General features: G+C 28.2%; 3 protein-coding genes across 5 annotated transcripts; 2 read left to right on the plus strand and 1 right to left on the minus strand.

Moving 5' to 3' along the window:
- Nucleotides 1-8092: 8092 nt before the first annotated feature.
- Nucleotides 8093-12735, plus strand: BIR1 (BAK1-interacting receptor-like kinase 1). 3 transcript variants are annotated; one of them, XM_020683244.3, is made up of 5 exons: nt 8093-8234; nt 8391-8508; nt 8742-9705; nt 9842-10868; nt 12358-12735. In XM_020683244.3, exons 3-4 carry the CDS (start codon nt 8857-8859, stop codon nt 10856-10858), a joined length of 1866 nt encoding a protein of 621 aa, XP_020538903.1. In that variant the 5' UTR covers nt 8093-8234; nt 8391-8508; nt 8742-8856; the 3' UTR covers nt 10859-10868; nt 12358-12735. The 3 variants fall into 3 exon arrangements, with proteins under 3 accessions (XP_020538903.1, XP_012084473.1, XP_012084469.1); XM_012229083.3 differs by lacking the exon at nt 12358-12735 and adding an exon at nt 11104-11309; XM_012229079.3 differs by lacking the exon at nt 12358-12735 and having other exon boundaries at nt 9842-11016.
- A 2503-nt stretch (nt 12736-15238) lies between these two features.
- On the minus strand, nt 15239-17421 carry LOC105643844 (UDP-glycosyltransferase 74F2). The gene is made up of 2 exons (XM_012229071.4): nt 16704-17421; nt 15239-16048 (listed from the first exon to the last, which is right to left on the minus strand). The coding sequence occupies exons 1-2, from the start codon at nt 17349-17351 to the stop codon at nt 15326-15328; spliced, it is 1371 nt and encodes a 456-aa protein (XP_012084461.2). The 5' UTR covers nt 17352-17421; the 3' UTR covers nt 15239-15325.
- A 3155-nt stretch (nt 17422-20576) lies between these two features.
- Nucleotides 20577-22369, plus strand: LOC105644769 (UDP-glycosyltransferase 74G1). Its single transcript, XM_012230240.4, has 2 exons — nt 20577-21416; nt 21563-22369. The coding sequence occupies exons 1-2, from the start codon at nt 20766-20768 to the stop codon at nt 22283-22285; spliced, it is 1374 nt and encodes a 457-aa protein (XP_012085630.2). The 5' UTR covers nt 20577-20765; the 3' UTR covers nt 22286-22369.
- Nucleotides 22370-22553: the final 184 nt, after the last annotated feature.

Below are 22553 nucleotides of genomic sequence, written 5' to 3' on the forward strand. Positions count from 1 at the left end.
TTTTTGATGTCGTCGGGAACAAATTTTGTTTCGGGTATGTTTCTGTTCCATCTCTAAATCCGTTGTTCCATTTCTAAATCCATTTTTTGCATTACTATCCGTTTCTAATTTCTTTAAAAACTGTAATTTGACGCATTTTACATTGCTAAATCATTTCTAAATAAGTTATTAAATTAAAAAAAATCTTTATAATCAATTTCTAAATCTTTAGGTATGTTTTATTATTTCATTTCTAGTCCATTTTCAAATCTTTATTTATATTTTTCATGAACTAATTTAAAATTAAAAAAAATAAATATAAAATTGTGGAACTTTAAATAGAGATATGTATATTAAATTTATATTCAAAATCTCACTAATACAAAAGTAATATCTTTGCAACTACAAACATATTTCTCAGATACAAAATTTATCTCACAGATAGTAAGTTTATGGGTCACAAATATAAAAGAGCTAAAATCTATCTTTACTAGTAGCATCACCATCGTTATCATTATGAGTATTTAAAGAATGTGGTTTGAATGCTATAATGTGTGGTCATGGGATAGTTACATTGTTGTCCACGTATGAAAATTGGGTGCATATATCCATCCATGAGCTTGAATTTCTAAGTCCTTCTTGTAAAATAATAAGTAAAACAATAATGGTTATTATTTTCTAACTAGAGCACATATTTCATTAAGAAAATATCATTTTAGTAAACTGTTTTGAAATATTTTTTCCAAATAAATGGAAATATAATATTTTTATTAAATATTCTTTTTTTGTTTTCTATAAGGTAGAATAAAACAAATACAATAATAAAAATAAAAATAAATATTGAAAAATATAATTTGGGAATGGATTCTATAATCCATTTTTAATAATTAATTTCTAAATCTATTTCTAATTATTCTAACACTTTCTGTTAAATTTAAAAATGAATTACTTTTCATTTTCAATATTCGTTTCTAATTTGCTGTTGCTCCGTTTCTAAATTACCCGTGTCATTTTTCCGGCAACCCTTGGCAACAGAATATTCCATTTGTAACCAGTCTTGTTTTTATAAAATCGTGTCTAATCCATTTATAAATTTAGTAAAAGATTTTGAATGCAATTTCTAATGGTTGCAAATTAGAAACTGACTGGTTTGTTCCTAAAAGTTCGTTGCTATTCCACTATTTTCTTGCTGTGAACTTTAAAGAGCGATATTTTTATAACTCTTGCAAAAAAAAGCAGTAAAGGATAAAAAATAATTACAATCATTAAATAAATTAAATTCTTAAAAAACTAGGAAACTTGTACTAATTCAAAATTAATTCATAAATTTAATTGGGAGATATTAAGAGTAGCGCAATTAATATCTTAATAATCAAGAGGAAAGAAATAGAGTAATGAGTCTTGGACATGGTTGAGTACAAGTTGAAACTAATGAAAAATCAACCTGAAATGATCGATTTAGTTTGGATTGATTTGATGTTTCAATAGTTCCATTTTAATTTGGTTTTAATATAAGTAATCAAATGGTTTTCGTTTCAAATTCAGGCTAATCAATTTTTTTTTTTTTCTGTCAGAAAATAGTTAAAATTCCTCGATTGAATTAAAACACTTTGGTTCATGACTGAATTCAATTATTCTATTAATCAATTTGATTTCAGTTATTTGTTTTTTCCTCACTTCGATTTTCAATTTGGTTCACTTTAGTAACTGATGTGAAATAATGCCATAGTCTTGGTACGGTAGTTAACAAAAATAGGAAAGACTAAAAGAAAAAACTTCTTTAGAAAAATTAAAATAGGGTAATAACAAAAATCACATTAGCTATTGCAAAAGAAAATAGAGTAAAATATTGCTACTTCTACATTTGATATTTTTATATTTAAATAACATGAATTCATATTGAAATTATATATATATATTAGTTTTTGTGAACGTGCGTTGCACGTTATTTGTACTTGTTATTTATATTCGTGTGTATATACTCTTGATTTTTACTCGTTTTTAGTAATAATTTAGTTTCTATATATAATTTTTTTATTAATTTATATGTATTTTATTAATTTATATTATAAATTATGAATATTTTATATTACTAAAAATCTAAGAGTATTTATGAAATAATAAAATAAAAAAGTTTAATAATTATATAACTTTTAGAAAAATTATAATTGAAAAATTAACAAGATATATTATTCTAAAAAAATAAAATATATAATAAAAATTATTATTAATAACATTATCGGGACTGGTCTTTGTAAAATTATTTGTAACTTATCTTCTTTGTTCTGATTCTTTTGCTTTTTCCGGTTAGTATCCCAAACTCTAGAATCTATAGTTTTGCTATATATAAATCTATGTTTGTATATGTAAATTTTAGAAATTAGGACTGCATATTTCCTTTATTTTTATCTAATTTTTGTCGGTTTTCATATTTTTGCCCTAAGAATATTAAGAACTTAGGGTTTTTCTTATGTAAATTGGTATTTCTTACGTTAGTTTTTGCTTACAAAATAAATAAAAATGCTTTCTTATTTAAGGTTAATTTTTGTCAGTTTTCATATTTCTGCCCTAAGGATTGGAAAATTTGTACTGAATGCAATCTTCTAGATGTCTTCTACCCAATAGAAAGATATTTGATTATGAATATAAACGAGTGATTAAAAAAAGTTCCATTTTTTTCATACAGTGTGTCATGTTGGAATTTTTCTTTTCTAGTATTTGCTATTCAGGAAAAAGAATTTTTATTTTGAACTTATGTGTATTTGTTGTAAAAAATAAAAGAAAGCTACATTATCCTTTGCTTTATGATTTTATTTTATATGATTTGATTTGCAGCCTCTAAATTTGCTATCGATACTACTGATTGTTATCAGTTTAATTTGATAAAAAATAACATTCACATAATAATAATAATAATAATAATAATTATTATTATTATTATTATTATTATTATTATTATTAAGTAAAATATCATAAATCGAATAAGGTTGTTTATAATATTTCCCTATGAAAATTTAGTAAATTAACATAACCAATTAAGATTAAACTACCTTTATTTTTCTACCAATAAAATTAAAGTCCTTAATGATATTTTTGTCAATGTATAAACTTGATAAGAATGTTTAGGAACCTAGTGTTCCCTCTCCTCCATTCTTCCTAATAGAATTTAGATTCAAATAGAAAATTAATGTAACCAATCAAAATTAAATTTAATTAATTAATTAAAATGTTAAATAGAATATATGAAACAAAATACATTTATTTTATGTGCTTAAATTAATTTTATTATTATTTAATATTTGTCCTTTATGAATCTAAAAGGTATCAAAACACTATTGCAATGTTAAAACTAAAAAATAATAATCATTAGGTCCTCTAATTTAAAAATATGTAAAAACTTGAGAAAAAAATAAATTTACAACCATGAACTAAAGATAATCTATAAGAAACTAGTAAACTTATATTTATTACTAAACTATAAAATTTAATTAAAATATTAGGAGTAAAATAATTAATACTTCTGAGAATAATTAATACTTCTACGATTATGATGAATATTGGACTTAAAAAATATCAAAATTCACTATAAAAGTTATGAATATAATAAAATGGTAAAAGCTAACATGTCACAAATATGTATTTAGAAGAATATTTAGTCTTTTAAGCTGCAATAATTGATTTCTGATATACTTTATTCGACTACAAACCTTAATTAGTCTAATAATAAATCATATAGTAAAATCAAATATTTTCAATATAAACTACGCTTCAAAAATAAAAAGTATTATTAATTAAAACTGTCAAATGATGATAAATTCATTGAAGCCAAAATATCCTTTTTTAGTTTCTATAAAATGCATAAATTTTTAAAAAATTAGTGTAGCAAACAAAAACAATAATAATCGTTAGTTTATATTAAATAATAAAATTATTTAGTAAATAATAGTGTATTTCATCATATCTTTATTTTTGAAGTGTAGTTTATATTAAATTAGTAGGTTTTAAATTAATATACGTAAACACATTAATAAAATTATTCCTATAGTTGAAGCTAATTCTAAATTTTTTCACAAACAATAACAAATTTATAATGTGAAAAATTGAAGAAGAAAATCAATTAATAAAATAAAATAAAACAAATCAAAAATTGTGAATCATTAGAATTCCAAGATATGAAATACACTTACATTATTGAAATTTATTAACTAAAAATCCAACTAATTTGAGAAAATCACACTATCATTTTACTCTTGTACTCTTTGATTCTCTGGAGGTAACGTTTGCTTTCTCTCAATTAATTCTAAAAAGCCTATTTATAGTGAGACTTTAGGTTAATTAGATTAATATTAGAATTCCTAATTGATTTAATATTCCTGTATATTTAGTTGATATTTAATATTTCTTAATGATTTTCTTTAAAATAAATAATTTATAATCAAGTAATAACTTTTTTCCGCTTCTTGTATAATTTAACAATTAGGATCAATATAAATGAATTAAAAGATTTTTATTTTTTATTTTTTCGTTTTCTAGTGTACTAATACGAGTAGATTTAAACATCTAAAAAATATTTTATATTATTATATCTTATTTTAATTTTTTAGTCAATAAAATTTTTTCCTAATTAAAATAGGACTAAATTATACTTAATGATATTTTTATTATAATATATAAATCAATAAATTAAAAGTTTTCTAATTAAAATGGGACTAAATCAACTAATAAAATACAATAAAGTTAAAATTTTTTTAATTAAAATATGACTAAATTATCCTTAATTATATTTTTAATCAATTGATAAAATTAAAAGTCCATAGGGGCATTTTAAGAACCCAACGTTCTCCGTTCGTACTTTTATATATTATATAAATATAAGTATAAATTTTAGAGTGAATATTCAATTATATTTGGATTTTTTTAAAAAATAAAACTTAGAATAAATTTATGTAAATTTAATTATTCATTTTCATTTGTTTACTAGGGTCAACCAAATGGTCTTATAATAAGAATTGAAGTCTCTTTCCTTTTTTAGTCTTGACTTGTTCAATGTGAGTACTTACTCGTAAGTCATAATTTTTACATGTGAACACTAAAATACACAAAACTCTTCGTGTGAAAACAAATATAAAGAAAGGACAAAAAAAAAAAAAAAAAAAAAAAAAAAAAAAGAGCTAGCAAGCATTAGTGTGAAAGCAAGAAACGATTGGGTGCTCAAGAAGAAAGACAGAAAGATGTAGACGTCCAAACGTATATATTCACTAATCTAATTTAGTATGAGTTATTTAATTTTAAAGGAGCAATATAAAACATTTAATATTAAGATAGAGATAAATTTGAAAAATAAATAAGTATTAATAAGTTAAATATAATATATTTTTATTTTATTTTATTATGTGTAAAAATCAAATATTTATTTCACCGGTCGGAGGGGATAACATACATGAATAATATGGAAGCTCACTTCCTTGCAAGGACGGCAGCCTCTCAAATTGCCAATTTGTTTGGAGGAGTTCTCTTCATTTTCTTGATGTTACCTTAATTTCCGATGTTCATCTTCCAAATTTTTTCACGTTGCATTTTTAGCCCTAGATTGAGTGTACGTAAGAGAGGATTTGATGGTTGGATTTAGATGGAGTTGAAATGCTAAGTTTTTCCAAGATTTTATTTATATAATTATTAAAATTAAAAAAAAAAACATGTGTGACAAATTGGGTGAAATTAATAGGTCTTAGAAGTTTGATGTAGTATTTCCATCTGGCTGAATATATAATTTCACTCTTGAATTTTACAATTTTGACTTTATAGCATTTTGAACTTTGGGAATGACCTATTATACATTTAAACTTGTAAATTTTGGTAATATCACTTTGTTTTTGTTACTAATATCAATAATTTTTATGATTTTTGGCTTTATATGTAAAATATCGATTTGATATGTAGTTAGCATGACTTTTGCAATAATGATTTTCATAAATTTTTAATTTTTAATGAGTGTTTAATTTATTTAAATTTTGCAAGTTGAAGTGTTCAATATAATAATTTTGAAACTTGAAGTCTTTAATAGATGTAATTTTATAAATTGAACTGTTAGACGAGTTAAAATAAAAGTTGAGGGTATCACAGTATTTAAGTTATAAAATTCAAAGATAAATTTATGTATTTTACCATTTTCATCTCCGAAGTGCAATGACTATGAGTCGATGACTTTCGAGTTTTGTGGTAATTAGGAATAATTATTTATTAATTGTTTTTCCTTTGTAGAAATTAAAAGAAGAGGTAATTATTATACATTTTCTTAAGTTTTTATTAAATAAAAATCCTTATTATACACCAATAAGGACTTTAGTTTTCAAAATTACGCTGTTAGTCATGAATTATAATTCTGTTATACTTAGTTTTTACCATCAAATGATTATAATATATAAAAAATACCCTTAAAAATAATTACCAAATAATATAAGATTGTGGAAATTAAGGTTCTTATCAATGCATTTCACTAAATCATAATGACTATATAATAATTATCTTCGAGGATATTTTAACATTTCATAGTTACTTAATGAAAATATTAACGGTTTTAACGAAATTATGATGCAAGAACTATATAGTGTAATTCTGAAAACTGAAATCTTTACTGTTGTATTTAAGTAAAACTTAAATATTACATAATAATTACCCTTAAAAGAAAATTGAAGGACCGTAGAGCCTCGGTTTTCGTGAAGTCTTCAAATTCAATATGCTTAATAACTTTTATTTATTTGCACACGAAGACAAAGCTTAGTAGTAAGTGCACATATGGCTTAACAATAGATTCTAAGTTTATACTTTATGGTTCGAAGGTAACATTTCAGTTCTGAAAAAATACTTCAATCTCGTGAAGATAAGAATATAAAGTCGATCAATGTGCAAGAAGCATACTTATAAAGAGCCAAAAAGTTTTATACTTTATGGTTCGAAAGGGTAATACATTCCGATTCTAAACAATATAAAAATATTATGGCAAATGTCAATATCATTCTAAAAAATAATTAAACACCTAATTATTTTAATTTCAAATAAATTACTATAACGTTTTAGATTTAGATATACCATAATGAATGCTTTGGTCTTTATTGTTTAAAATTAAATTTTAATTTCTTAGATTTATTAAAAAAATTAATATGTTAGTTATAATCTTAAAACTATAAATTTTCATGACATATTTATTTATATGAAAGTTTTTAGAATATGAAATACTTCTCGCTCTCCTTTTAACGGTAGTCTTTACATTTTTCCTTTTATTTGTAGTAATATATTGATAGAAATTTTTGCCGATAAAAAAAACTTGTAGTAATATATTAAATTAATATAAAATTCATAAGAAATTATAGAAATATATAATGTAGGAAATATATAATATAGAAATATTTTAAAATTTACATTTCTACTTCAATTAACTCCGAGATTAAAAGTGTTAATTACAATAAATTCAAAAGTGTTAAAGTAATAGAAAGCTAATTTTCCTCTTTCTCTAAAAACTTAAATCATCTCTTTTCCTCTTTTTCCACAGGCAGTCACTGGTGGTAACCTTTTTCCTTTTTTGTTTGGTATTTCGCAAATAATCCTCAGATTTGTTTAAAGTTTTGAGTTATTGTCGCCCATATATCGGGATCTATTGTTACCCATATATTGAGATTTTGTCCTTAGATCTAGTTCTGAATTATTGCTATCACCATCAATAAGATAATTTTATCTAATGTCTTTTATTATTTAGATATGCAGTTAAGTTAATCAGATCGAATTTTTAGAAAGACCATGAATGTCTAACAGTGACCATGAATAGCCAGCAAGTTGAACAAGCAATCGCTTATGACACAAATATTATACTCTGTCAAATTGACAACTTGATTTGATACTTCAAATTAAGATTATGTTTTTTATTCTTTGTATAAGTGATTTATTATTAGGTTTTTTATATAAAAATATAGAAATATATTAATCTATTTACCATATTTGTATACGGTTTTTAATTAATGAAATTATAATTTGATTTTTTCTAAAAAAAAAAAGTGTTAAAGTAATTTATTCTTTAATTACAACAATGTTATTAATATTTTTTACGGGCGACTAATAAAAACGCAAGTCAAGCAAAAGCACTGAAACGTCATTGCGCTTTCTCTCTCTCTCCGTCTCCGTCTCTCTCTTCCAGTCCAGTCGTCGCTGAGTGTTGGAAAAAATGGCCTTCCTTGTTTGACCCGACGAACAAATGAACCAAGGTTCAAAATCCTCTACTTCTTCTACTTCTCACTTTCACACCCATCTTTTATTTTTGTTCACTATATCAGTTCTTTACTTTGGTTGGTTTGCACTTTAATTATAGCTTTGAATATTCAAACACCACGTAGACTTTATTTTCTTTGGTTTTGGGATAGGGCGTCTTCCCCTTTCATTTATCTCTCTAAAAAGAAAGGCGATTCTTCCCCCCTGCCGTGGCTGTAACTCGTTTCAACTGCTCTTTGATCTTTGGGTTTGGATTTCTTGAAATCTCAGGTGGGTATTTTATCTCTTGATTTTTTTCCTTTTACTTTAGTCAACTGGGTCACTCTCGTTTTTGCATTTCTTTTTTTATTTATAGCTCTATGTTCCTTTTTTGTTATTTTGATTATCGGTGTCTTTAATTGTATCTGAGTATATAGAATTGAATTATTCATGTGGGTATATTAAATCATTGAGTGGATGATGAATTTTGGTTCTTTTGTTTCTTGATTTCGAATTTGTTTCAGGTTTCTGGTGTTATGAAGCTGGTTTGTTGTGAATATAGATATTTTCAAGCTCTAATGCGCAATAGATAGCAATTTAAGGGTTATTTTAGCAAATTTTGTTGGTTTTATAGAGAAAATGATGTTGAGTAGACAGTTTGTTAAGATTTTAATGAGCAATTGCCTCTGGTTATTGCTTAGCTGTAGTTTGAGCTATGGTACTGAGACTGATATTGCTTGCTTGAAGAGTATAAAACATTCACTTGAAGACCCTTTTGGTTACTTGAACTCTTCGTGGAACTTTAACAACAATACTGAAGGCTATATTTGTAGATTTATCGGGGTTGATTGTTGGCATCCTGATGAAAACAAGGTCTTGAATATCCGCCTTTCGGATATGGGGCTCAAGGGTCGGTTCCCTCCTGGCCTCAAGAACTGCACAAGTATAACTGGTGTAGATCTTTCAAACAACGACCTGTTTGGACCTATTCCAGATGATATCTCTACAATCATTGGGTTTGTGACATCACTTGATCTCTCGTCCAACAATTTCTCAGGAACAATTCCAGTGGGCCTTGCCAACTGTAGCTTTTTGAATGTTCTTAGACTTGACCACAACCGGTTCACGGGTCAAATTCCTCCACAACTTGCCTTGCTCAATCGGTTGAAAACATTTAATGTAGCTAATAATCTCTTGACAGGGCCAGTGCCAAATTTCAACAGTAGTAGCAATATTGGAGCAGATGCTTATGCAAATAATCTGGGATTGTGTGGGAAGCCTTTAGATAATTGTCCTGGAACTTCAAAGAGTCCTCGGACTGGGGTTATTGCTGGGGCGGCAATTGCTGGGGTGACTGGTGCTGCAATAGTTGTGGGTATTGTTATGTTGTTTTACTACCGAAAGATGTCTAAGATTAAGAAGAAGAAGGATGATGATCCTGATGGAAATAAATGGGCAAAGAGTTTAAAGGGAATAAAGGGCATAAAGGCAAGTATCCTAATGCATATGTTTTCAAAATTATTAAATATTCTTGTTTTCTTTGCTTTTGAGTTCATACAATCTTCTCTCTTTCTTAAGATATTTATTCTTCTAGGATTGATTAATTAGATTTTTGTGTTTCCAGGTTTCTATGTTTGAGAAATCAGTTTCTAAAATGAAATTGAGTGATCTCATGAAGGCGACTAACAGCTTCAACAAGGAAAATATCATTGGGTCTGGAAGAACAGGGACTATGTATAAAGCAGTACTTGACGATGGCTCTTTGCTGATGGTTAAAAGACTGCAGGATTCTCAGCGTTCAGAGAAAGAATTTGTCTCAGAAATGTCTACTCTGGGGAGTGTGAAGCATCCTAATTTGGTTCCACTCTTAGGTTTCTGCATGGCTAATAAGGAAAGACTTTTGGTTTATAAGTATATGCCAAATGGTACCCTGCATGATAATTTACATACTGTAGATGAAAGTAAGAAGCCTATGGAGTGGCCTTTGAGGCTCAAAATTGGGATAAGGGCAGCTAAGGGATTTGCATGGCTCCACCATAATTGTAATCCCCGTATTCTCCACCGAAATATAAGCTCTAAATGCATCTTGTTGGATGCTGATTTTGAGCCTAAAATATCTGATTTTGGTCTTGCTAGGCTAATGAATCCAGTTGATACACATTTGAGTACCTTTGTAAATGGAGAATTTGGGGATTTGGGTTATGTTGCTCCAGAATATACAAGAACTCTTATGGCCACTACAAAGGGTGATGTTTACAGCTTTGGGACAGTCCTTCTGGAGCTGGTGACTGGTGAGAAACCTACCCATGTTGCTAAAGCTCCTGAAAGCTTTAAGGGTAGTCTGGTTGAATGGATCACACAGTTATCAAGCAACTCTCAACTTCAAGATGCCATAGATCAATCTTTGGTTGGGAAAGGTGTTGATAATGAGATTTTCCAGTTTCTTAAAGTTGCATGTACCTGTGTGGTGCCCAATCACAAGGAGAGGCCTACTATGTTTGAAGTTTACCAGCTTCTAGGAGCTATTGGAGAGAAATACCATTTTACCACTGAGGATGAGATTGTGATGCCTATAGACGATACTGAGGCTGATTATATGGATGAACTTATTGTTGCTCGGGAAGTGATCGAGGGTAACTAAAAGGTGTGAGGTAGGTAAAGAATTTTTCCATAATTTATATGTAATATATGTCACCGTGCTCAGTTTAAATAATGTTAATAGTATGTATACTTTTATAGTTCAAGTCTATATTGAGAAGTTGCCATAATGATATCACTGTCCTCCAGCATTCTTCTTGATTTTGTTTCTAGTATCTTCTAAGATTCATATTTCTCAACATAACACCTTTCTCTTACTTAGATCAGTCATTTTCTTTTCTCCTGTAGATTATGCAATACAGTCAATGATTGTTCACATGGCTTTTAGGTGAAGCAGCAACTCCATGACTATTCTTGGAAATTTTTTGTTTTCTGCTTTAGATTCATTTTATAGATAATAAAATGAAGTTTAATGTGAAATGTATACAGTTATTTGGATATTGATTATATCTCTGTTAAAATGCAAGTAATTCTGGTAATTGATTTCTTAGAAATATCAAGCATTAAATGTCTTCTTTGTTAGTGATATTTTTCTAAACTCTTCTTTCACAAAAGCTACCTGGAAGCTTCATTTAGTGTCTTGTGAAATCTCTATATCTGGATGGCTTCATTGTTTTGGCACCAATTTTTAAGCTCATTTAAGTCGGTGGGCTGGGAGTGAAATTGTTTGTAGGAACCTTCCCAAAAGCATTGCAAGCTGCTTTTTGGTTTGGAGAATTCGTTGTGAAATTAGAGAGTATTGTTACTACAATAAGCTGGAAGTAACGAAGTACAATATTCTGAGGTAGAAGCATCACTGTGAGTTATTTTCCACGCTTTTAAGTTGCTATTTTATTTTGATGCCTCTCTTTTAGAATAATACCATTGAACCAAGACAAACCTTTGGGCCTATTTGGTTCAGAGGTTGCGGTTAATGGTTGGCATTTAGCTTTTCATGGCTAGTTTGTGTGTAGTGGCTGGAGGGCCAAAAGATAACAGCTGAAATATCTGTCTTCAGTGTTTTAGTTATGACTCTAAACCACTGAGCATCGAATTTTAAAATGCTGCTTCAACCATTAGATTAACCAAACACAGGTTGGGAGCCTGAATGACAATTGTGGGTTCCCAGCCATTCATCAAAACAGACCTTTAATATTTCTAACCATTAAGAGGAAGGTCTGCAGCAAGATCTTTATTGAATCCTGTTTGTTGCTGAGTTCCTTATTGACTACGATGGAAATTTTAAATGACCTTTGCTAATTGTTTTCACACTTATCTATTAATGATTGTCCTATTTACAATCTGCTGATTGTACGAGTCACATTTTGTTATCTGCTTAGCTGCTTAGGTTGCTTGTTACCTATCAATTTTGAGAACTGAAGATATGCTATTATTGTGGTGCACATTAGAATGTTCCAGTAGAACGGGATACTTGTGTCTGTTTCACCATTGATGGGACATATTAGGATAGGGCAGCATTAATATTCCACAGGAAAAGCATTTCAGTTTGAAATGCTTAAATCTTGTAACTTTTAGCTATCTGCTGTGAAGTTTTGATTGCAGATCAGGCTGGAGTTTACATGTTTTCTTTGAGATGAACTAATTACTTCGGGATGCAAGGGGAAAGCAACCTGCAGGCTGCACTGACCTTGTTATGTTATAACCTGAGGCATGGACAAGCTGACATAACATTTCTTGAAAAAACGACAATTTCAAAAAAAAAAAGAAAAAAAAAAAAAAAAAGGAAGGAAAGAAATAAAAAAATGTTAGTATTTAATGTGTATGTCAAGTGTGTAGCTTAGCTTGTCGTGTTGCTATGTCAGGTTTTGTGTCTGAGTGCAGGACATGAATATATGTCAATAACTGAAGTATCGATGTTTTACAAGTTTTAACTTTAACATTCTACCTTACAAATATTAGGAGATGTTTGGCTGTCGGAAATTGATGTTGTTGTCTTAGCCTTTTTCTAGACGTTAGGATTGTTCTAGCATCTTGAATATCTTAATTTCTTTGAAAAATTACTATGCTCTTTTTTTAAATTGCTAAAGGTTTGGATGATTTACAAATGCAGTAGTGAGCATGGCCTCAATTTCTGATTCTTAACATCTGCATCCTGCAGTCCCAAGCCTTCAATTAACGTTGACAATGACATTTCAATTTCTTTTTTTCACCCGCAAGGGAACCTTCTCATGATAAAAATTTTTTAGAAATTGTTCATACTTTATCATTTGTTTATCATTTGTCTAGCCGCGTATATGGGTGGTTTGACATACCAAACAAATCAAAAAGGTTTTTTTTTTTTTTTTTTTTTTTTTTTTTTTTTTTAAATATTATTGTTTTATTATTTTTTTAATATATGATCAGATGTATCTTCATTTGGACCAAAAGACCTTTTGTGATTGTTTTGGTGCATAAGGTTTGTAAACAATTGTAGGCAAGTCTTTTCTATTAGAAATAAACTTTCGTTCCTATGTATTTTTTAATGGTGTGGCCTGTAAACTGGGTCCAGGTGAATCATTCCTTTGAAATCAAGTGAGGACACACGATAAAAGGGAGAACGACATTGTTAGAATTTTCAAAGGAGGACACTTGCCTAAGATTTTTTGAAATCATGTTTCAAATCTTGATTACCCTTAATAGGGTAATCGTTGACGGGTTAGTTGGTTTTAGAGTAATTTTAGATCGGTTATTTGATCTTATGAATTCGAAAAACCAATCTCATGACTCATGGGTTCAGAAAAAAATAGTTTGAGACTAAACTCTTATTATGAAGAAATTGCATAACTGATCACCGTTTGGTTGATCGGAATGTCTGAATGCAACGCCATCTCATCCGCGTCCATCCTTAATCTTTCATGAAAGGAGCTGCCGTTTATATCGCAACATCATCATTTCAGAATTCAATAGTTAAAATAATAAATTAAGAAATTGCAGTTTTGCGAATATAGAGACGAGATGAACAATTACATCCCTAAAAATAATAATAAAAAATATAAATGAATTCGTTCCTGTTGCTGGGATTCGTTTCTCTAGGGTTTTCTTATTACCTTGTTGTTTTTATCTCCTGGTGAAAGTTAGGGTTTTCTGCTTAATTTTTTTCCAATTTTTTTCATATTTATTAATTTTTTAAATATTTATAATTATTCTTTCATTGATGGAAGTGAAATATTATTTAAATTCGTAATAATATAATATGCAAAGAAAAAAAATTCTCTGTATAAAATTCTAAATCCTTAAAAAATTAAATTATTCAATGTCCAAAAGTTTTTTTTTAAAGGAAAAATCTAACTCCATTAATCCAAACTGACAAAAAATTTTGAGCATTCATTTTTATGGATAAAACTTAAATAGACCCGACGTATGGACTCATCTATAGATTTTTTGCTAAAAAAATCTTATGATTGTTGCAATATTAGTCTTCACCTGACTTCCAAATTGAATAATGTTAGGACATAGATATAGGAAAGATAGATGATACTTCTTCCTCCATTTTTCTGAAAAGTATTATGAAGCATCCAATGATCAGCTTCATCAATATTAATAAATTGATTGAAATGGATAACTGAATATGTGATTCTAGTTCCAAATCATTAAAAGAATGAAACCAAAACTACCTACCTCTCATTGGCTCTTATTTGATTTATTAAAATTCAGAAAGCTCAGCTGCTTCTTGGCCACCGTACACCAACCATATCGAATAGTCACACAACCTCTCATTCCTGAAACTATCTATATCTAAAAGCATCCATCTCTATTTGCCTACGCATTCCATAGCGTCATCACATGTTCTAACCAAAAATTACGGCTAAATACGTAAATTCACCTAAGTTTTTTACTTTTACAGGTTAAGTATTTAAATTTATAAAAAAATATTATAACAATTAAACACTTTATTTGATTCAATTGGCAAAATTTAATCGATTAAATATTTATAAAATAATAAAAGAACATAAAAATTATGTTGATTAATAATGTATCAAATTAATATTTTACGTATAAAGATGAAAAATTTTTAAAAATATTACTTTTAATATAAGGAGGCGCGATATTATTTTACAAAAAAGTAAAGTTTAGAATGTTATAGTTTTTATTAAAATTCAAAAATTAAATTATGTATTTGAAAGAAAAAACTAATAATATGTGAAGCTTTTAAGCTATTTAAAATTTAAGATTTACGAATAAATATTAAAAAATGTATTTTTCTTTCGTCTTATATACTTGTATTTTAATTTTCTCACTTGGGATTCATAATCTTCTTTTTTAAAAAAATAAAAAAAATTGAATGTCATGATCTTATGTTCCATTCATTCTATAAAAATAACTTACTTTTCAAAGTATTTTCTTTAAAAATATTTTTTAAATAAATTATTTTCTACAATTTTATTGTAACAACCGCTTAAAAATTAAAAATTAAAAATTTATAAGACTATACAAATATTTGAAATTATTAAACTTCATATAAAATTATATTAATAAAAATGATAAACTGTGATAGTTACGCTCCACAGTCAAATGATTTCATGAATAACAATTAACAACCACATAATTTGGCTACAAGTTCATCAATATTGGTGTCAGATGTACCACCTTCACTAATTGCTTCTTTAGCTAAATTCTTCCACTTAATTGCATTCTCCTTAATTTCTTTTCCTTTCTCTCCTTCCATTACTTGTCTTAAGCAATGCTCTATTACTTGTCTTCTAACAACACCTTTCTCATCAGCCATAGCTCTAATCCCCATCTTCCAAACATCCTCAACATACTTAGCATTAGTGGGTTGGTCAGTCCATTGAGGCATAGCCACCATTGGAACTCCAAAGCTCAGAGCTTCAAGAACTGAATTGAACCCACAATGGGTAACGAAGCACCCAATTGATTCAGGTGCTAGCACCTCTAATTGTGGGCTCCAAGTGACCACTAAAGACTTGTCTGATGTCTCTTCTTTGAAATTTTCAGGCAGCTTAGCTTGCTCTGGTGCCCTTATAACCCACAAGAAGTAGTAATTACTAGCCTTAAGTCCCCAAGCAAGTTCCTCCATTTGTGCTGCTCCGAGTTGGGCCATGCTTCCGAAGGAGACATAAACAACTGAACCGCTAGGCTTGTCTTGTAGCCAATTAAGGCAAGCGGTTGTGTCTGGCTCAAAGAGATTGATTCCATAGTGTTTATCATCTTCAAGTCTCTTGTCCAAATACATAGATGGAAGGGTTGGTCCTATAGTCCGCAATCGCCACCTTTTAGCCATCCAATCGACCGCCTAATCAAAAAATGCCCAGAAGATTCTTTAGCATACGAATTTGATGCTTAGACGTAAAATTCATCAACAAAAAAAAAAAAAAAAAAAAGTCTCATCAATAAAAAAATGACTCGTCAATAGAGAAAACGAGAAGATCGAATTATGGTTGAATACTTTTCTAGAAATGTCAAAACTTTCAAAAAAAATAAAAATAAAAATAAAAATCAGCAACGGACATGAGCTCAAAATTTAATGTTAAGGGCTTGTTTGGTAATCTTAACTGTTTTAGAAGGTTGTATTAATGTTTAGTTATTAGTTTTTACATGGTAGCCATTTATATACTGGATTGAATTAGAGGTGTTCACAGTCAAAATAGTTGTTTAATTTAAAATGATATTAGCGGTATAATTAACTGAATTCAAAGAGAAAAAAACAATGGGGTATGATTGCCAAAAAAATTTAAAAAAAAAAATATTAAAGAAAAATTATTTAATATTAAAGAAAAATATTAAAAAATATATATACTATTTTTCTTGAAAACCCATGTTAGAATCTCTCCAAATTTGAGAAAAAAAAATGATAATGATGAATGAAAAATTGAAAAAATTACATTAATGTAAAATAAATTTCATTATTTTATTTCCTCTTGTCACCTCTCCAATTTATATATCATTACCTCTTCCTCCAATTTGTAAAAGGAGTTATAAAGGATCCAATCCGCTTCATCAAAATTACTGAATTGATTCACCAACAGATGCGAGAAACCTGGGTATGATCCCCAAATAGATATAAAAGATGGTGTCTCTGAAACTTGAAGCAGAGGCAATCCAGGAACAGAAACACTCGACTTTAATGGCAAAGGCAGAAGACCTCTTTGTACATGATAATATATATTATTAACAGCACAAGACTGAGTGAAAAAAACCACTGCGAACAAACCAAACTGCTTAGCTACATCAAGTGCCCATGTCAAGAACCCATCATATATTACTGCAGTTACGGGGAAATCTGAATCTCGAAGTTTCTTTATTAAATCTGCAAAAGTTTTTGAACCCACTTCTTGTAATCTTGACAAGTAAATTTCTGTGCTTTCTGCTTGTCCAAAGCCACCTTCATCAAATCCATCAGAATAGGTTTGGATATCGATTAGGCTGTTTGGATCTCTGTGCATAGATTTGTTTATGGCTATGGTGTTTGCTAGTGTGGCTTTTACTCCTCGGGAGACTAACCGCTTAGAGAACTGTAACATAGGGTTTATGTGCCCTTGCGCAGGGTAAGGAAGGACAAGTACATGAGATTTGTAGGTTCTTTTCTCCTTCTCCATTTTAGCTCAGTTTAGCTTTGAACTTGTTTCCCTTTTGAAAATTGCTGTAAAGATGAGACTATTTAAGACGGAATTTTTTTGGAGTATTGGAAAATTGATTTATAGAGAAATTGTAAAAAAAAAAAAAAAAAATATATATATATATATATATATATATATATATATATATATATATATATATATTAGGTTAAAATTAGCTAATAAATCTCTCTCAAAAAAAAAAAAAAAAAAAAAAAAAAAGCTAATAAATTGACTCATTGGTATTGAAGAGTTAGTTGAGAAGTTCAACATAAATTGAGTTCAAATTAAGGCAAAAACAACAAATTTTTTTTTAAAACCTTAAAATTGAAAACATAAATAGCATGAATTTTATTGCTTTTATCCAAGTGGTAATTCTCCACCTATGAGTTGTGGCTCAATTGGTAACACAGAGTAGACACGTAAGAAGAGTTTTTGAGTTTGATTTCACTAAACATATTTGTAGGAAGTGGCGAAGAGCTCTTAACTGTGACTAAGTCACGAGTCAGATTAGGCGGTCCCTGATAATAGGTCCGGATACCGGTGGCTTACACAAAAAAAGTGATAATTCCCCCCCCCCCCTCCTTTTTTTTTTTGAAAAACTTGCAAAATCGATTCTTAAATATCTAATGTCTTGGACTTTTCATGTTACTTTACTTATATTATTTATAGTGTTCTGTGACATAAAATTTATATTAGTGTTTAAAGTTTGAGAGAGCGGATTATGAAACGTTACTCTTTAACTTTTAATGAAAAACTAGTTAAATAACTCACAGCTAACAGATACTAAAACAATTAATTTTGCTGAATAGACAAGTGTAAAAAAGGATTTATTTGAATTATTAAGAGCCCGTTTGGAACAAATGAATTCCACCAAATTTTGTGGAATTCATTTGGAAATCTAAAATTTTGTGTTTGGAAAAAAAAATACAAATTTGAATTCTACGAATTGAATTCTATAGAATTGAGTGTGCTAATCCAAATTCTACGAAAATTGATGAAATTTGTAAATGAATTCTACAAAATTAAACTATTGAAATGTTTATTGACAAAATTACTCTATATTATGAACTCAACTATTTTTACTTTTTTTACTTTTTTGTTTTTTTTTTAAATTCCAAACTAATAATAACCGTTATTTTTTTTTTTTTTTGAAATCTAGTATATTACTATGATTTTTTTTTTTTTTTTTTTTTTTGAAATCTAGTATTACTATGAAACATTAGTTATAGTTTCGTTTGAAATCTAGTAATCGTTTCATAGCAATATCGATACATATTATTATAAAAACTGAGTAGCAACAATTATTTCTAAATGCAATCAAAAACGGTAGTAACATTCTTAATATTATTTTAGTTTCTAAATTAATTACTTAAATCAATAAGCCTTTTCACATCAATTAAAAATAATTATTACGATGAATATTACTGCTTATATAATTAATTAATTAGCATGAGATATTAGTGTATTTATTATATGAAATTTATTATTTATATTTTAATATAAAATGACAAGTTATTATATTGTATATAATAAATATAATTTGGTGTTTGTTATTTATTTTTGTTAAATTATTTTGTCAAGGCTATTATAAAAAATAAAGACAAATGAATTTTCATTCAAAAATTTATTTTATACATAACTTTGTAGAATTCAATTGAATTTCTTATTTTAAATTTAAAAATTTCATAATTTTAAATTTTCCTTATCGAATTTCTTATTTTTGTTAATTGATATATAAACTTGCTACACTTTATTACTTCTCTTATTGCTTAATGAATTATTAATAGGTTTAATTTATTTCGAAAAGACCTTGATGTTACTATTTTTTTTCTGCTAATATTACTGCTATATATAAAATAAAAGTGGTCATTTCTTTTTTTTCTTCTTATTATATATCTTGTAATTATATTTTTTTAGATTTTCTAGTATTTTTTTAAAGAGTATGAAGTTGCTATTATATACGACTATGATTATACATTGAATCCGAATGAGTTTTTAATTTTAAATACCTTTTAATCTATTAATGAAAATAAAATTTAAACATTTGTAAGGATTTAAAATATGGAATTTTAAAATTTAAGTAATCATTAATTAATTAGTTAATTAATTAGAGTGTATTTATCTATATTAATATTTTTATTAAATTATTATGTCAAAGGTATTTTATAAAATAAAGACAAATAAATTTTCACTTAAAAATTATTCTAAACATAATTGTATAAAATTCAATTGAATTTTTTATTTTAAATTATAGCATACCAAACACGACAAATTCATTTGAACAACTATATACGCAATTTATTTAGTTGCTACATGATTATTATAAAACCTACGAATTTAATGTGAATGTAGTTTTATATACAATATCAATTTAAAAACTTAAACGTTTAATAAAATTCTAAAAATTTTATAAGCAATGCGGTACTCCATAGTTCAAATAAAAAATTATGCACATTAATTTTCATTATTAAATCAATATTTAAAGGAATAAAACTTAATTTACCCACTAAATTTGAGAGGAATATTCAATTTGTCTAAAAATCATCTTTTTTTTTACAATTTACTTTGTGAACTCATAACAAAAGTACAAAAGCCTAATTTTTTACTCAAAAATAAATAAATATTTAGTTTAAATTAAAATATAATTAAAAAATAATTAAATATTTTATTAAATCAAATATTATTGAAAAATAAAATAAAATAAAAATAAATATATTTAAAACAAATATTCATATAATCAAATATTTTTCTAATTCTATAATGTTTTAAATCAAATATTTTGTTTAGTTATTTTTTAAATCAAAGACAATATAATATAAATTTTTTATACTTATTATTGTGTTCATAAATAATTTTTCATTCCTTTTAAAAATTTTTTAAATAATTTATATTAGTTAAAAATCTTCAAAGTTATTTTTTATGAAAAATTAAAATTTTTTATTTTATTTTAGTTCAAGTTCAAGAAGTAAAATACACAAAAAAATATTAATTTTTAAGGCAAATTGAATATTGCTTGCCGGATAAATTAAGCTCTTATTTCAAGTTAAAATAATATTTATAGTGCAGGAAAGTTAGAATGTGCATCACGTCTCTACCAGCCCCCATCATGTGCATCGCGTCTCTACCAGCTAGCCCCCATTTAGTGAGTGAGGCAAAAGTACCTAAGCAAACAAAATGAGGCAATATTATATTACAGCTTTTTCTGCGCCTATCAATCTATGTCTCTTCTTGCGAATCTTGAACTTGTGTTGTCGGATCCGATAACCTTTGATCTTCGTCACTGGTGACGTGCAATAGGTAGTATTTTACGAATTGAATTCAACTTAGCAGTGCGTAACTTTCTCTTTTAAATCAGTAAAATTTTTTTTCACACGATACTGAATAGTCATCAAAATGGAGAAGGAAGAAAGACCCTTCAAAGTTCATGTTCTTGTAGTTCCATACCCTTTACAGGGACACCTAAACCCCATGTTGCAATTCTCTAAACGCTTAGTCTCAAAAGGAGTCAAAGCTACATTACCAAACACCATAGCCATAAACAAATCCATGCATGCAGACCCAAATAGCCCAGTGGACATTGAAACAATTTCTGATGGTTTCGATGAAGGTGGCTTTGCACAAGCAGAAAGCACAGAAATTTACTTATCAAGATTACAAGAAGTGGGTTCGAAAACATTAGCGGATTTAATCAACAGGCTTAAAGATTTGGGTCGTCCAGTGACTGCAGTAATTTATGATGGTTTCATGCCATGGGCACTTGATGTAGCCAAGCAATTTGGATTAACAGGAGTGACGTTTTTCAACCAGTCTTGTTCTGTTAATAACATTTATTACCATGTGCAAAGAGGTCTTCTTCGTTTGCCGTTATCAGAACCAACTGTTTCTCTTCCCGGATTGCCTCTGCTTCATGCTTCAGAGACGCCATCTTTTGTATCCGATTCAGTATCTTATCCTGGTTTCCACCATTTGGTAATGAACCAATTCTGCAACATTGACGAAGCAGATTGGGTTCTTTTTAATTCCTTTTACAAATTGGAGGAAGAGGTATGTTAGTCCAAATTTTAACTTTTTGGCTAATAATCATCAAAAAATTTCTCTTTTTTTTTTTTTTTTTTTTTTTTTTTTTTTTTAGATTTGAGTGGTCAAAACTTTTAACTTATTTATTATCTTGTGTATATGCGTTTGATTAGATAGTGGTTTGGATGGCCAAAAGGTGGCGTTTACGGACTATAGGACCAACCCTTCCATCGATGTACTTAGACAAGAGAATTGAAGATGACAAAGATTACGGCATTAGTACTTTTAAGCCCGATGAAACCAACTGTATAAAATGGCTGCAAGACAAGCCTAGTGCTTCAGTAGTGTATGTAGCCTTTGGAAGCGTGGCCCGACTTGGAGCAGAACAAATGGAGGAACTTGCTTGGGGATTAAAGGCAAGTAATTACTACTTCTTATGGGTTGTAAGGGCAGCCGAGCAGGCTAAGCTGCCTAAAAATTTCAAAGAAGATACATCAGACAAGTCTTTAGTGGTCATTTGGAGCCCACAATTAGAGGTGCTAGCAAATGAATCAACTGGGTGCTTTGTTACCCATTGTGGGTTCAATTCAGTTCTTGAAGCTTTGAGCTTCGGAGTTCCAATGGTGGCTATGCCTCAATGGACTGACCAACCCACTAATGCTAAGTATGTTGAGGATGTTTGGAAGATGGGGATTAGAGCTATGGCTGATGAGAAAGGTGTTGTTAGAAGACAAGCAATAGAGCATTGCTTAAGACAAGTAATGGAAGGAGAGAAAGGAAAAGAAATTAAGGAGAATGCAATTAAGTGGAAGAATTTAGCTAAAGAAGCAATTAGTGAAGGTGGTAATTCTGATACTAATATTGATGAATTTGTAGCCAAATTAACTGGCTCTTAATTTTTATGCAGTTGTAATCTTGAATTTATGTTTCTATTAGAATGATTAACAAATCCTCAATCCAATTCTCAGAAATTTCTCGAACCAACAACAATTTTATGTTGTCAATCCTTCTTAATTAGTTATAATTTATCTAAATAATGTCATTTTAAGTTTGATATTAATTATCGAATGAAGCTAATAGAATCGAAAAATTTAAGGGAAATGCGATAAGATTATTCGGTCCATATGAGAACTCCTATCATATTCATATAATACTTGAGCTTGA

Source organism: Jatropha curcas, chromosome 3, assembly GCF_041381405.1.
Source record: "Jatropha curcas cultivar XTBG-Jc1 chromosome 3, XTBG_Jcur_1.0, whole genome shotgun sequence".
NCBI classification, from domain to species: Eukaryota; Viridiplantae; Streptophyta; class Magnoliopsida; order Malpighiales; family Euphorbiaceae; genus Jatropha; species Jatropha curcas.

Bases quoted from the DNA above. Each gene is read 5' to 3' on its own strand.
- BIR1 (XM_020683244.3), top strand. From the start codon at position 8,857: ATGATGTTGAGTAGACAGTTTGTTAAGATTTTAATGAGCAATTGCCTC. The intron at 9,706-9,841 runs GCAAGTATCCTA...TTGTGTTTCCAG, and splicing joins AGGGAATAAAGGGCATAAAG to GTTTCTATGTTTGAGAAATC.
- LOC105643844 (XM_012229071.4), bottom strand. From the start codon at position 17,351: ATGGAGAAGGAGAAAAGAACCTACAAATCTCATGTACTTGTCCTTCCT. The intron at 16,049-16,703 runs GTAATGATATAT...TTTTTTGATTAG, and splicing joins TTTACAAATTGGAGGAAGAG to GCGGTCGATTGGATGGCTAA.
- LOC105644769 (XM_012230240.4), top strand. From the start codon at position 20,766: ATGGAGAAGGAAGAAAGACCCTTCAAAGTTCATGTTCTTGTAGTTCCA. The intron at 21,417-21,562 runs GTATGTTAGTCC...GCGTTTGATTAG, and splicing joins TTTACAAATTGGAGGAAGAG to ATAGTGGTTTGGATGGCCAA.